This window comes from Merops nubicus, unplaced genomic scaffold (assembly GCF_000691845.1).
Source record: "Merops nubicus isolate BGI_N331 unplaced genomic scaffold, ASM69184v1 scaffold26275, whole genome shotgun sequence".
Taxonomy (NCBI): domain Eukaryota; kingdom Metazoa; phylum Chordata; class Aves; order Coraciiformes; family Meropidae; genus Merops; species Merops nubicus.
Genome location: NW_008610685.1, coordinates 18,855 through 33,769, shown reverse-complemented (window position 1 = coordinate 33,769; position 14,915 = coordinate 18,855). Strand labels below are relative to the sequence as shown.

The 14,915-nt window shown below is 43.8% G+C and overlaps 1 protein-coding gene across 1 annotated transcript in view; it reads right to left on the bottom strand.

Moving 5' to 3' along the window:
• Window positions 1-14,915, bottom strand: part of MTMR3 (myotubularin related protein 3) — a gene marked incomplete at its 3' end in the record, with an annotated part of 34,492 nt that overhangs the window by 781 nt on the left and 18,796 nt on the right. Inside the window, exons 8-14 of the mRNA XM_008940996.1 lie at window positions 13,964-14,077; window positions 7,414-7,619; window positions 7,073-7,204; window positions 5,369-5,480; window positions 4,289-4,484; window positions 2,556-2,741; window positions 1,041-1,211 (exon numbers count right to left, since the gene is read on the bottom strand). Coding sequence (XP_008939244.1) covers window positions 1,041-1,211; window positions 2,556-2,741; window positions 4,289-4,484; window positions 5,369-5,480; window positions 7,073-7,204; window positions 7,414-7,619; window positions 13,964-14,077 — 1,117 coding nt within the window. The remainder of the gene's footprint in view (window positions 1-1,040; window positions 1,212-2,555; window positions 2,742-4,288; window positions 4,485-5,368; window positions 5,481-7,072; window positions 7,205-7,413; window positions 7,620-13,963; window positions 14,078-14,915) is intronic.

Sequence of the window (14,915 nt, the reverse complement as noted above, 5' to 3'; positions counted from 1 at the left end):
TCCTGCTGCAGGGCAGAGGGAGGGCTGTGGGGCGCCTTGGTTTGATGGATGCTGCTCTTAAGTGACTATGGGTTGTAACAGATGTGGCTACATGGCAGGGACACCTTTTAAACACTGCAGTAAAAGCACGCTGGGCATCCTGGGGAGCCAGCCAGCCATCGAGGGCTGATGTGAGTATAAAATCAATCTTTTCATAGCCATAAACTCTCTCCTACTAAGCCGGCCTTGAACTTTTACTCTAAGGAACAATTAAAAGGCACATCTATCATATGCAGAACTGCTGCGTAGTCCTTACAGTTGAGTTTTATGGTATCTGATGCTTTTTATAAACAAAAAGAGTTTAAATATTTGTTTAAATAAAGTTTTTGCTGTCCTAATCTTGATGGCATTTGATGATTGACTGTCTGTCCCCACACCCACCACACCACAGCCCTCAATTCCTTACAGGCCTTTTTATCAGAAACACAAAAAGGTAACTGTGAGCTCCCTTCCCAGAGGCTTCAGAGAGCTGCTATGGAAAAGCCAAACTGAAAATGTGGAAGAGAAACAAAGATATGCTAAATAATCCCAGTTACTTTTCCTGTTTAGATTTAAAGATTAATATAGACACAGCTTCTAGGTCTGTGTGCAGCTTTATGACACTCCTCTGACAGAACTTAGTTTTCTAGAAAGGTCCATTTGTCAAACACTGAAATGCTTTCCATTAGGAAAAACAAAGCCAAACAGTTACAGCAAATACATTTCCAGCACCAAGAAATTTCTGAGGTTGCCTTTGACATTCCTCAAATATCAGCAAACTTAACGCAAGGCTTGGAAAGTCAGACTGAACAGAGTGTTCAAAGGCAAACCTCGAGGAGGAGAGCAGAGTGTGCTTTTCTGGCAGTGCCTGGCTCTGCACTGTGCTGGTGATGAGCATTAACTCATGACACTCCCCACTGCTGCGAGCTGGGGGGTTCTCCTAAGGTGCACGCTCTGGAGAACACGGTACCTGGGAGCCCCTGAGGGACCCTCCCCGCGCGGTGGGGATGTGGGATACATACAGATTCGGACTGGGAGGAGTAGAGCAGGTTTTTGAAGGCTTTGTTTGCTGCCCGCAGCAAAGACCAGACAGAACAGGTCCGTTCCTGAGTGTGTTTTTCTCCTCTCTCTTTCGCATTGTTGCACAGGAATGTACCAAAGAGGCAAGAGTAGGTGTGCTGCACCAACTTCACCTGCACAAAGCAAGACAAGTATTGTCAGATGGCAGAAGGTATCAGCTTAATGGGAGAATCAACATTCAGGCTTCAGAAGCAGCAAGCCCTTCCTTTGCAGGGCAATACAGCCCCTTCCTAAAGGCTGAGACACAAATACACCTCACCTTTTCTGCATACCTCCTTATAAACTAATTGCAAAAAGACTTCAAGCATAGCAGAACCTTTTAAAATCACAACTAAAACAATTCAGGAAATAATATAAAATATATAGACAAGGTACTTGCTCATAATCAAGCATAAAAGTCTTGCTGATTCAAAGTCATAGGGCTGTAGGAGAGAATCACAAAACCACAATACCTCTGTTACAAAGTATTAATGCAGCACAGAAATTCTGAGCATTATTCTCTCCAGCCTGGGGTCCCAGTATACAAAAACCACTTAAAATGAACTTAAAGTTAAACGTACAAATAGCTTCCTTGGGATTATTCAGATGTTGAAATGAAGACGAGTACTTCAACACCCTAACAAATTAGGGAGGCCAGGATACTGAGGGTAGGTTCACACACAGCTCCTGTAGCTCAGCAGTGTGCTGTGAAGCCAGCTACAACCTCTTGGATCTCATTTCACAACTGACCTCGGCCAGGACCGTGCACGTACTCGGTTACATGGCTGAGCTGGCAAGTGGTAATTCAAGTCAGCCACAATCACAGGAATGTGCTTTAAATCTGAGTGAATCAGACATTGCATAAAAACTTTTATTCTTCGTGTTGCTACTCCTGCAGTCAGTGACTGCCACCTTCCCAGAGACCTGCTTCCGGCCTTGAGAACAGATTTGCATCATCCTAGACAAATTTCTAATAGAAGAGCTGTCCACTTCAACAGAAAATAAACTCAGCTCATGTATCCTGCACGTTTTCAGCAAAGAAATGGAAAAAAATTAATGGAAAGGTACAGTGCAGGTTGTTTTTGGAGGAGTCATCTTCAAGACAAAACAAGATCATAGGGGGAAGTTTATATTGCCAGCAACTTTTTTTTTTCATGCTATGTGGATGTATTGTACCGAGTTATTTCAGCACCTCTTTGAGACTATTAAGTTCACATTATTTGTTTTTTTGAAAGTCTAAAAGAAGTCCTTAAGGGTCCTGCTTCTGTCCTGTGAGTGAACAGAGCTTGGGTCCCATGAAGCACACAAGTACTTTTGCCTCCTGTGTCTGGGCAGTTTTCCCGTTACCTTTATCAGGCTGCAGCACATCACAGACAGGTGGGGAAATCAGAAACCCCTCGGGGCTCTACACTATGTAACTACTGGGTACTGGTTTAGAAGCAGTCTATAAAACAGCAATCTCTCAAGCCACAACTCACAAGGAATGCTTCGTTAAACTCGAAAGAGCAAGGGAACTGCCTCTGGAGCTGATGGACGCAGTCCAGCCACTGTAAAAACACTGGGCAGCGCTCATTTAGGTCATCCGAATTCTCACCATGGCCACAGCGATCTGCAAACTTGTGGCCAAAATCCAGCCACTCCGTCTCCACTAGCACCTGGAAACCCTGCAGAAAGGAAAGCACAGATGAAAAGTTCGTCTTTCTCTTTGGGTCCATTTTGTAAGACTGCCTGAGACTTGTGGGAATCACCTTATTACTGTGTCCTCACCCTTATTTCCCTTCAGCACTGGCCTCATTACTTATCTTTACTGCTCTGCCTAATGCCTCTGTGCTTGGAAATGCTGCACAATAAAATCAGGACAGATATTAATTTCCAAACCTACGTGAACAGAAAGGGAATAAGGCAGGTTCAGTCCTCAGCGACTGGCAGGGAAGATCCTGACATAAGACCTATCTTGGGCAGGCAGGTGAGAGTAGGAACTTCATCTTGATCAAAACTATAACCAACAATTTGGACAGGAGAGGAAACCTTAAAGCTCTCCCTAGAAAGTGATGGGCAGATCTTGTCCATCACAAAAGAAAACAATTCATCCACAGGAGGACACCCACGCTCAGAGTGCTTGCCTATGCATACACCAAATGCAGCACAGTCACAAGGTTGATCAAAGGTTGAGTCGTGTCATTTCTCATGCAAACACCAAGGACATTTCCAAACAGTGCCTAAATGAGCTCCTGAATGGGACACATCTTACAGGACCTAAAACCCATCACAGGTTCAGAAGGTTTTGATTCTTAGTGGGAAGGAAAATTGTAGAGCATGCTTATTGTCTAAGGTTGTAATTAGAGCAAAAATAATAGCTGATAGCTGAAAAGCTTGAAATGTGACACTGCTGAAGATTCATTTTCATAAATATTTCTGATCCTTGTATAGATAACTACAGTTTGTGGCTTCCTCTGATGTGGTGGTGACAAGAAGGCAGGCAAAGGGTGTGTACAGAAGAACTCTGCACTTGGAAGAGGAAGGACAGAACACTGAGGAGGGACCAGGAGGAGGTTCTAGGCCAAGGACAGAGCCTTATGTTTTGACCTGATGGATGCCCACTTCCAGAACCCATGTGAAAAAGGCTCTAAGACGTTTCCACAATTTCATCCAAAAGGCATTGCTACAGTTTAAACTCCTAGTCCTCATGTGTCCAAGGCTTTTAAGTGGTCAGACATATGCTTCTGTTCTAGACAACAAAGGCATCTTGCATGTGGGCTGCCAGCTGGACTCCAGCCATCACATATCACACAATGCTGAAAAGTGACAGGGGAAAAAAAGAAATTCAGGCTGAAAAACTCAGAGAAATATAACTGACAGAAGACAAGCAGAATGTGAAACTGGGAAAACAGGCAGTTGGGAAAGCTAGAGAAGAGGAAGGCTTTGTATCAACAGCTGGCCGAGAACCTTCAACGGTGTAATGGAAACTGCAGCACAGCACTTTGTACTAGGTACTCCTAAGTGAAATATGGGGAAACAGTGACAGCACAGGGGGAAGACAATCTGCTTGGCAGTCAGACTCTGGTTACACCTATATGGAACTGCATCTGCAGACTACTGTTGGTAAACTCCTCTTCCAGTACAAAAAACTGAAATCACCTATAGACAGACCTCCTCAGGACAGGTCCCACACTCAGTAACTGCCTCACGTGCTGAGGGGTGGTTTACAAACCTCTGTGGTCCTGTAATAGGGATCGAGCAGCAGTTTGGCCAGTGCCACGATCTGGGGGGTCCGGTCCCAGCCGTCTGAGCAGTGCACCAGGACCGGCCGCTGGTCGCGGTCCACGGCATGAACCACCAGCAGCGCCGACTTCAGGAGCACAGACAAGTGCTGCAGCCACTTGGTACTTTCCAGAGCTGATAACCAGCTAGAGGAAAACAAGAGAAGACAGTTTTTTGCTCCTTCAAAATCCTTCCAGGTTTGGACCTTTGAATTTCTCCAGTCAAAGCTCCTATTTTAATAAGCTGTGAATGTCATTCTTGACTATTTTTCATTTATGCCTCGTTAACACTTTCCCAGATTTGTAAGAAAACCCACTGGAGGAACAGCCAATCTCTGGTACCTGCTTTGCTGTGAAAGACTTGCAGGAAGCTTAAATAACACTTTTCCAGACAAGAGCATAACACATCACCAGCCATGGGCAATGTAAGCACTTCTGGGGAATCACTACTTAGAGCTTTACAAGGGGTGCTGTAGGGATCTTAAGAATCTCCAATGCAAAAAGACCTACATGTCCAGTTTAGTAAGGATGCCATTCTGGATCTAGTCTGAAACTATGCAGGACTCTTAGCATCACAGGGAAGTGGTGCAACTACAGTGTCCTAATGAAGGCCCAACCTTAGAAGCTCCAGAGATGATGGGCCATTAAAGGCTGCTTATCCACAACATTGGAGGGCTGTGAAATACGTCTCCTGAAATGACTCTATAAATGTGTGATGAACATGGAACACTGATAAAATTTTCTGAAGTAGAGTCAAGCTGTAAAGATTAAAGAACTGAGAACAGCAGGTAAGCCTAAGTGCTAGCAATTAGAAGCCCATCTGAAAGGAGTAAAGTTCTAGTATCAATACTCAAGGCTACATCTCAGACATTCAATGACAATAATCCAATGACTTCCTTCAGCTCCAGCTCCACAGAAATGAAAACACAGATTAGTGTTATTACACAGGAAAGTCATCACTGAATTCCAGTTTACAAATCAGCACTTGCAGAAACATGAACAAAGGCAAAACCCACCAAACATCCACTTACTTTCCTGGGTCTGGCATCTGTGTGCAGAGCAAACGCAGCGACTGAAAGCTCTTCCGGATGGAATGAATATTTGCCATCCCCATGAACACCACTTCACAGTTGGGATAATATTCTGCAGGGACAAAGGAAAAGGGAAGAAACTAAGAGCTACATTAATTTCTAAAAGAAGCTTTTTTGTAAGAACAACAACCGTGGACAGATGAAATAATCTGTTTATGAATATTCTGTACAGAGAAACTAGCCCTTGGATTTGGGCAGGTATTCCAGACATTACACCACAGCACAGCAAAACAGGAAGGAGTTAGCAAAGTGCTGGTGTATTTATTTTCAGTATTTCACATCACATTACAAAAAGCAGAGCACAAACCTAGGGGAACAGTGATATCACTGTGCTTGAGCTTACAGAATGGTTTTAAAATGACTGAGAAGCACCGTCAGAGACTGTGAGGCATGAACAACATTTAACTGATAGTTTATGGGTGTTCCATAATAAAAAAAGGATTCATTGGGACTCAGCATGTGGGATATATGTTTATATGCAATATTGAGGGGTCTCGTAAAAGATTTTTATATCCTTTGACTTTTTTAACTGTTTATCAGCACGACAAATTCTGGTCCAAACTGAACAACCTGTCAGCAAAGGACTATGTAACTCCAGTCAGAAGCAACTGACAGCATCAAAAAATTCAAGCTTTTTTTTTTCCCACTGATTTATGTTATATATAAAATAAAGCACAATATAAATGAGCTCTTTTTACACAGAGAGAACAAAGCAAACCTGACACTACCTGGAGAAAACATGTCAGTAAAAAAGGGGGCACTTAACGCAAGTCAAGTTTCTTTAAAGGAGACACGCTGTTTGGAAACTTGGGGCCAATATATAGGGAGAAAACTAAACTTCCTGTATACTCTGCTTTTCTGTTTTCAGATTTTATTCTCTGATGAGGAGTTTTTTTGTAGTTTTGAGGTGTTCAATGGAAAAGTCAACTTTTCTCACTGGTGTCTACATATCAAAGTGCAATCAGGGCAGCAAAGAGCAAAACAAGAATATATGGTCAAAAAAGCTTTATCTTATCTACAGTTTTTTGGTCTGGTATTTTTTTTCAAGACTTTCCACCCATGGAATTTTAACAGGCTGCATTCATATCCAATAGTAACCACAAAATAATATCTTGTTTGTAATACCAACAATTTACAAGTGCCAAAGAATACAGAGTGGTAACTGCAAATGTGTTACAAATCCAAGATGAACCAGGGTTTCAGATGCTGTGGGTTAGGATATAAATGCTGAAAAACATTTCAGCTTTAGAAGGACTGCTGAAAAGTTGTACTCTGCACAACCATTCTTGAATATTATTATCCTGTGGATTTTTACAAGTTTTTTTCAGGTTTTTTTTTTAGACACTAGCACACTGGACACCTTTGTCTCGCTCTGGTTTACATATTTGACTCAGCAGGGGAAGGTAATCAGCATATTCCACACAGCTCAGCATTTACTGAGCACTGTTACCAGCTGGGTTCATGCTCTGAGAAAGAGATTTAACAGCTAAACCTGCCCTTTTGAAGGGCTGCTACAACAATCCAGAACTCTCGTGTAGGTGAACAGTCCTTGCATCCACGCAGCCTGTTAAATATCGGTGTAACGATGGTTGAGGGAAACCTCTTGCTTGGTTTGATGGGGAGCTGAGGAGAAATGCTGCTTACCTGGGCACTCACAGCCCCCCCCTTTGGCTCTGTTTGCCACAGCTGCTGCGTAAGATCGTGCGTCCAAGATCAAAAGCTTCTGAGGCTGTATTGCCAAACTCTCTGCTCCTGAAGCATTAGAGATGGAGGAATCTGGGGAAGAGGACATGCAACTGGTGAGTAGCTGAAAGGAGCCTTCTGGGAGTGTTTCCAACAGTGATTCACAATGCACATGCACTGCCCCTACAGAAACTGCAGAACTGGTTAAATACAAAGGATTGAATCTGTTACAGCACCTGTAAGAGACTGAGCCTTTATATAAAGCTTTGCCCATTACAGAAAAGAAAGGGTGATAAACGTACCAAATTCCACATCAGAGAGGTCCCCGCCATTGGAGAAATCTCTGGAACAATTTCCATTCATTAATTTGTTACTGTTGGACCTCGAATCTGAGGCACAGGCTTTGGCTACAGACTGGACAAGGTGTTCATCATCTGCATTCCTCCAGCCCCACCAGCTGACCTCGGGCTGTCCACAGCGAGAAATAACTGCTCCATTGCTCTGGTGCCTGAGGAAGAACAGAATAAAAAGGAACGTGATGCATAACTTGAAGAATCAGGATGAAAAACACAGAGGGCATGACAAATAGAGGAAAAATTCCTTTGCTGTGTAGGTGGTAGAGCCTGGAGCAGGCTGCCCAGAGAGGCTGTGGAGTCTCCGGCTCGGGAGAGACTCCAAACCCTTTCTGGATGTGACCCTGGGCACCCTGCTGTAGGTGACCTGCTGGAGTAGGGGGCTGGACGAGATGATGTCCAGAAGTCCCTTCCAACCCCACCATGCTGGGATCTGTAAAATTAAACGGTGCACTCAACTGGGGACCTCTCTGTGGTTCACAGCTATCCTCAACCTGCAGTTCAGTGGCAATGTATCCCACGTGCTTCCCTTCAAAATGCTGACTATCACCACACAGGCACTGAAAGGTAAAGTCAAAGCTGAGGTCAGTAGAGAAAACAAAGCATTTTCTTGCTCAGTATTGTTGCCTGTTGGCCAGTGAATGCCAGGAAACATTCGGGAACGGCAGACGAGGCAGCAAAGAGGTTTTCAACACCTGCTGGGTAGTCAGGTCTGCTGCTGTCATACCAGAGTAAATAGGAAAGATCAATGTAACTCATTTTAAAGCTAGAAGACAGGAATAAAGCCACAGATTCACTTCTGGATGAGATTTTTAAAATCAAAACATCCCACTAATTAAATCTGAAGAATGCTACAATCTTGGTAGGAAATACTGGCAGAATTTGGCACACCTGTCTGATGATGCCAATGGTAACCCAAACCCTTACTCTGCTCTGTGATAGCCATTTCTAGGCATCACCCCATTATCACTGGGGACAGCCCTTGAGCGCTGCAGAACTGTATCCAGAAGCTGGTTTGTTTTAAGTATCATGTCACTAGCTAGAGCTTTTTGTGTCTCAGGATGCTAAACATCTGCAGCTAGCTATTAGCTTCTGTTGGAAAGGAGTGGCTCTGCCACCCCCTTTTCAGCTGCTGCTCCTCTACATGTGGGTCTTCTCTAGCCCTCTCTGGGTAGTGGTTCATCTGTTGCCTCTCAAACACCAGCTGGATCTACCAGAGGAGCACCAACGAGCTGATTAAGAGCAACAGCAGCTCTTACATGTAAGCACCAGTGTGATGCCAGGCTGGTAATTAATACTAAGTCCACAAGCAAGTAAATTCTGCTACAGACACCAAAGTAGCACTGAAAAAGAAAATACTGCATTTTAACTATTTTTCTTCTAAAATGTGTTATAAATTGCAAGCACACTCTATATATACTGATAAACTTCAGTTTCACTCACAAATGGAGGAGGGAGATCAGTCTATCAATAAAAAAGTGTCAGAGAGATAACAGAAGGACCTAACTTGAATGTAGATATCTTCTGGGAAGTCACATTAAAAAAATAAATAAAATCAGCTTTTCTAAAAGTAAAGTGTCTGAAGAGTTGGTAGTTCTTCTCTTAAATTTGACCTGGCTTCTTGTCCTATGCAAAGGACAATCTGAAATAATGAAAACGTACCCAGCCACTGCAAACATACTCTGAAAAAGATTTTAAAACCTTCCCCTATAATCTATGGTTGTCTCTCTTCCAACCAGAACCTGCTGACCTGGCAGTGATGGATTAACAGCTGGACATTATAATCTTGAAGGTCTCTTCCAACTATTATAACAAGGAGTATTGAAACATATTGTCATTGTAATTTCACCTATTGCCTCCACGCTGGCACATCCCACTGCTGCCAAGAGAATGTAATTCCCTGTTCACTGGAGTGTTTACATCTGGCATTAACCATGTTCTCCTTCACCAGCAGCACCCTGGACTCAGAGGGCCTCAGCAAGAAGGAAGCCTGGCTGTGGCTATGAGGTGGGGTGGCCAAAGCAGAGAAGAGACACAACTTCTCTCAGGCTGCACAGAGAGTCAAGAGCTCTGAGGAATGGGACACCTCAAAGTGTTTACTCCCTGCCTCATGTCCCACCTGAAATACCCTGCCACTTATCCACATGTTCTTCTCCATTTCAACAGCCTGCAGGTGTCCATGCCTTTAAGGAAAAGGTGCCTCCAGACAATGCTGCTTGGAGCCACACCAGAACACCTTATTTATAGTCTGCACATGCCAATTCCAGTCCCTATATGCTGTGATGCAGCAAAGGATTTGAGATGGCCAGTTTCCTGCAAACAAACTGTCCATCTCAGCTTTGTGACAACCCAAAGCTGGTTCATCCCCTCCAAAAAAGCCACTGCCCAGAATGGTGAGGGCCAGCAGAGTTTTTGAGCAAATTTAAACAGTTGTCCTGGACAGTCCTGAGTGGGAAGAAAGCCCTGCCAAAGCTACAAAGCTGCATTTCTTTTCCTCTCACCACTCTAATCAATGTCTGTGGAGGTGTGACAAGGGGGTTTATAACTCATTGTCAGAGCTGTCAGGCCCACGTTGGGTGCTGCCCAGCACCCCCTTGGTGCTGTCACCACTGGGCAGAGCAGCGGGCGGCTGCCTGGTGCTGCTCCTCCGACGAGGGGTTAAGGCTCCCTGCTGCCAAAAATTATACAATAGGTCGTGACACAGTACTTTGAGCAGTTTTCATAGCTCTTTTGCAATTATTTCATATCAAATTCCTTCACCGAGAGGAAGGAACTGACCCACTGGATTAACTGAGGCAAAGGCACCTGCACGCCAGGGCACTTCCAGCAGGCGCTGGCCGATGGCGTGCAGAGGCAAACGTGTTCCTGCTGGAATTAATGCCCTTCCAGAACCAGCTCTGTTGATAGCAAATTAGTTCAGCAAAAAATACCTGCCAATCACTGAAAGGCCACCCAGCTCCCCGCTACGCTTGCAGAAGTGACAAAAGAAAACAAACCATCACCATAAATGTAAGAAATCTATTTTCAACACTCGGTTAAGCTCGTCTGGTTTTCCATATGTTCCCTCAGATTTCATCCCTACCTGCCTGCAGAATCATTTTCATAGGTTCATAAACTGTTATATTTTCATCTCCAGGTTCTTGCCACCCATTTACACCACGAACAAAAAGGAACCATTATGCCCAAAGCTGAGTTCATTAGTAGCTGTGAAGCCCTTGCGCTCTTAAGCCTGCACAAACACGTGATGTTCAGATGTACCAGCAGAAATGGGCAAATAATTCTATTTAGGGTGATGTTGGAGTTCTGAGGAATCACACTCATTCCAGCCAGCCTGGCCAGGGGAACAAAAACCTGCCAACTGTTTCAGTGTGATTCTGAGGTCCCTAGAGACAGACCTGGGGCTAAGATGGTGTCACTCAGCTCTCAGGAACCAAAAAAAGAAAAAAACCTAAAGCAAAGCCTCCATGGCAAATTTCCTAACCCTCCAGAGACACAACATGCAGCCTTCCTACAGAAATGAAACAGTAAATCACCAGGAGGTTAACTACAAAGCACTGAGTAACTGTATGATGTCTGGGACACCTCTGCACATGCTTAATTCTCCTTGTGTTCAAGCAACCTTTGACTACAACAATAAATCCTCTAAGCCACAAAACGGCTTTTCCCTAACATTGATTTTTTTGGGATCAAAGAGACGAGCTCCAAAAGTCACATTACAGGCCAGATTTCTCTACATAAACACCTGCCTAGGTTTAAAAAGTTGTCAAGTGAAAAACTGCAGAAGCTGGGTCTGAGATTTTTCTAGAAAGGGGATCACAAAATAGAAGCAATGCTCCTGACAGACCCATCACAAGTGTTTTGGAAGTTTGCCTCTGAATCCAGCCCGCTCAGCTCTTCAGCCTGTACACCCTGTCAGAGCTCTCAAATGCCTCACATGAGCAGACAGTGAGGGGGCTGCTGCCAAGTGTCTCTGGTCTCTCTCTGTCCCAGTGTTCAGTATCTGAGGTAAGTTACTGGTTAAATTTTAAAAGATCTGTATTACTTTTTTTTTTTTTTACCATTTTCATTAGATTAAAGACCATTTTCAATAGATTAAAAAAAACTGAACAAGCTTTTGTCCCTTACTCTTCCAAAAGTAAGAAAAAAGCTATTTTTATGGCAGCATATATATAGAGAAAACTATACATGGGTTTCCAATCACACGGCTCATCAACCACTAGCTGCTATGAGTCCTATCAGAGCACAGAATAATGCACTGAATGTCTGAAAGAAAAAAAAAATCTATTACCAAACATCAAGGTAAGGAAAAAAAATCAAAAAAGAGAAAAATTTTTCTCCCACCGATTTTAAGATTACAAATGGAAAACAATGCAGCAAATTCACATACACAGTCTTGTCAGGAAGGCAGAAAATGGAACGCCAGGGATTAAACAACTCCAGTCCATGAGGTCTTTGGAATGTTCACATGACTCTCTACAGACCCCCCAAACACACACTGTACCCAAGAACACTAGGAAGGTGACTTCTTTGGTGATGGGCCTGGAGCTCAGGTGGTGGGAAGAGGGGGGATGCTCCCCTGTGCTACCTGTGTGGGCAGGTGAGAGGTCCCCCAGTTGTGTGACACCATAAAAGGCACAAAGTGGCCTGAAATGTGCTGTTCAAAATTGAACACAAACCCATATATCAATTTCACTATTCTCTTTTATATATATAAAAAAAAAAATATACATACTTATATGTGCTACCATAATAAAAAAAGCACCTCAAGCCTTAAAGACTCAGCATACGCTGGAAAGCATTTTCCTTCCTCACACTGCTGAACAGAGGATGGAGCAATTTCTCAATATTTGGGCAGAGCCTATACTAAATTCCCTCCCCCCTCCCCCTGTTATTTGGAAGGAAAAGGAGACAAGGCAGGAGGATTTGCAGGGACTGCTCTGCTGCTGCAGGCTAATTTGTTCTCCTTTCACAGAACAAGAACTCTTAAAGCCAGGTAAATAATGTTTGGTGGCCTACTCTTAACTCTTGTACACTTGCTCCTCCAACCCAGGGCGAATGAATTTGTCAAATTTACTGCTCTCTAAATTTAGCTTGCCCCTCAGAGAACAGCTTTTCCCTTCTCTCCTCAGGAGGAATGGGCGGCTCAGCAGGCTTAATGGAATTATCAGTAGTTGTTACCTTTGTAATCCCTTTGTCATCTGATTTTTTAAAAGAGATTTTGTACATTTGTGGGAGGATAACTACTCCAGGAAAGTGGTCATGGTATTGAATTACAGGTTCCAGAATATTTGGAAAAAAAAACAACAAAACAAACAGATGCTGAAATGTATTTCTTGGTAAAGAAGCTGCTAAAACCCAATATCTCAGGAAAGCAATTTTGCTCTGAAGAACTACTGGACTCAATCTAAGAAAGAGACAGTCTGCTTAAAACCATCTAAAATATGTAGATAGAGCAAGCACATTCTTTGGTAATTTGCATTTTATATCTCCCCTAAATAATTTTGGTATTTGTCCTTGCTTATACTGCAGGCTGAGTATTATCCAGATGAGAATTAGAGAAAACATACCCAGAGATGCCATTTATCATTTCTTCAGCTGTGCTGACATCTTCATCTTACATTTTTTCATTTTCATATTAAAAAAGAAGTAAAATCCATCTCAACTGAGGTGATTGCCCTAGGAATGACTCGCAGAAGATGCAAATGCTGAGTGCTCCTACTGCATGTGTGCGGAATTAAAAGACACAAACCATTATTCCCATCCAGAGGGAACGTGTAGGAAATCTGCCTCAGCCTCATTTATGGCTTGACAAGGGCCAATGTGTGCTGCTGTCTCACACTTCTTGGAGCTTTGATTAGGTGAAAACCAATAGATATATGGGTATCACACAAAGAGCCCAAGCTATCAGGCCTAGCAGGTCACTCTGTGCTGGCAGCTAAATACAGCTCAGAACATTTTCTCCTGCAAGAGGTCCCCTGTCATCCTTGCTTGGTATCTGAACCCCAAGCGTGGTCTGTGTTTTGTTCCAAGGTCCTCTTCTCTACAGCAGTTCTGAGATCCTTCTGAAGTGGAACAGCAGCACCTCACCCCAGTCAGAGTCCTGGGGTGGATCAGCTTAGGGATCACTCCACCAGGCAGCACCGAGGGGACTGGGCTGGGTTTTGTTGCCTCTTCCCAGCCTAGTTTTCCAACTCTACCATAGCAGCTCCTGGGCCTTCATGCTGTATCCCTCCATACCATGTTACACACCCAAAAACACAGCAAGATGCAAGCCAGACCTCACTTTACTTTGAATAAATGATTAAAATAATACTTTTAAATACCTTTAACACTTTTGCTTAAGCCTGTCAAGCCCAGTGAGGGCACATTTGGGGCCCAGAGGACCCTGCATATCTTTCATTACAAGCCAGAATTCCCAGTTACAAATTACTGCAGCTTTAATTTGCTAGAACACCCCATTTACAGCCAGTGAAAGCTGTTCCACCTGCAAGGGCCTCACCTGTACACAACAGCAGGGATACGTTTCCAGGACCGAAAGCTTGCCACACTCTCTAGCTCTTTATCTGTGATCCAGGCAGGAACTATGATCTCCTGGGGGTAACTGCCACAGAGTCTGTGAGAAAAGTGGTGCAAAGGGTTGAACGTTAGTGATACAGAGCAGTTACTTCTCAGACAACACACAACTATGCAGCACGGGCACCCCGACAGCTGCTCATCTCAGCAAAGTGCCAATCTGGGAATTCCTGCTTCACTGGGTGCTGAACTCCTTTGCACGTGCAGAAACCACTGCAAACATCAAGGAGCATAAATGCATTTCAGAATGAGAAGATCCAAGCTGGTATTTTCTGGGGAAATACCCACGTAGGTGATCTTTAACTCCAGCTGCTGAAATAAATGGGACCCAAGAAGAGAATTTCCACATCCCTCTGTGCTAAAGAATCAGCCACTCCATTTCTGGGTCACAAAACACCAAAGCAGAGCCACCCTGGGCTACTGGATTCAAGACAGAAAACTTGTGTAGGTGTGGAGAAAGTACATTGGCTAATCAACCCTGGCTGCAGGCAGGAATGTGAGTGCACCGGCTTATGTCTGATGGGCTAACTGAACTTTCTTCTACCTTAGGCACCTCCCACCCCATGACCTCACTAATAAATCCACAACTGCCAGTGAGGGCAGTGCAGGCAGTCAGCACTGATTGCAACATCTTGCTGAATCAAACTAGCTCATCCTCAGTCCATCCTCTTGAAGAGATGCATTTACTGCACAAGGAGGACAGACCTGAACACGTCTCTAGGACAGTTCTACTCAGAAAAATCTAACAAATAATCCTGAAAAAAATGCTCTTTCTCCAGTGCTGGCTGTAAGAAGGAAAGGAGTAGCAGTGTCATTCTGATATAGAAAGGGTTTTTTTCCCTTTTTCTTTAGTATTAAACATGCAAGGAACAGCTATT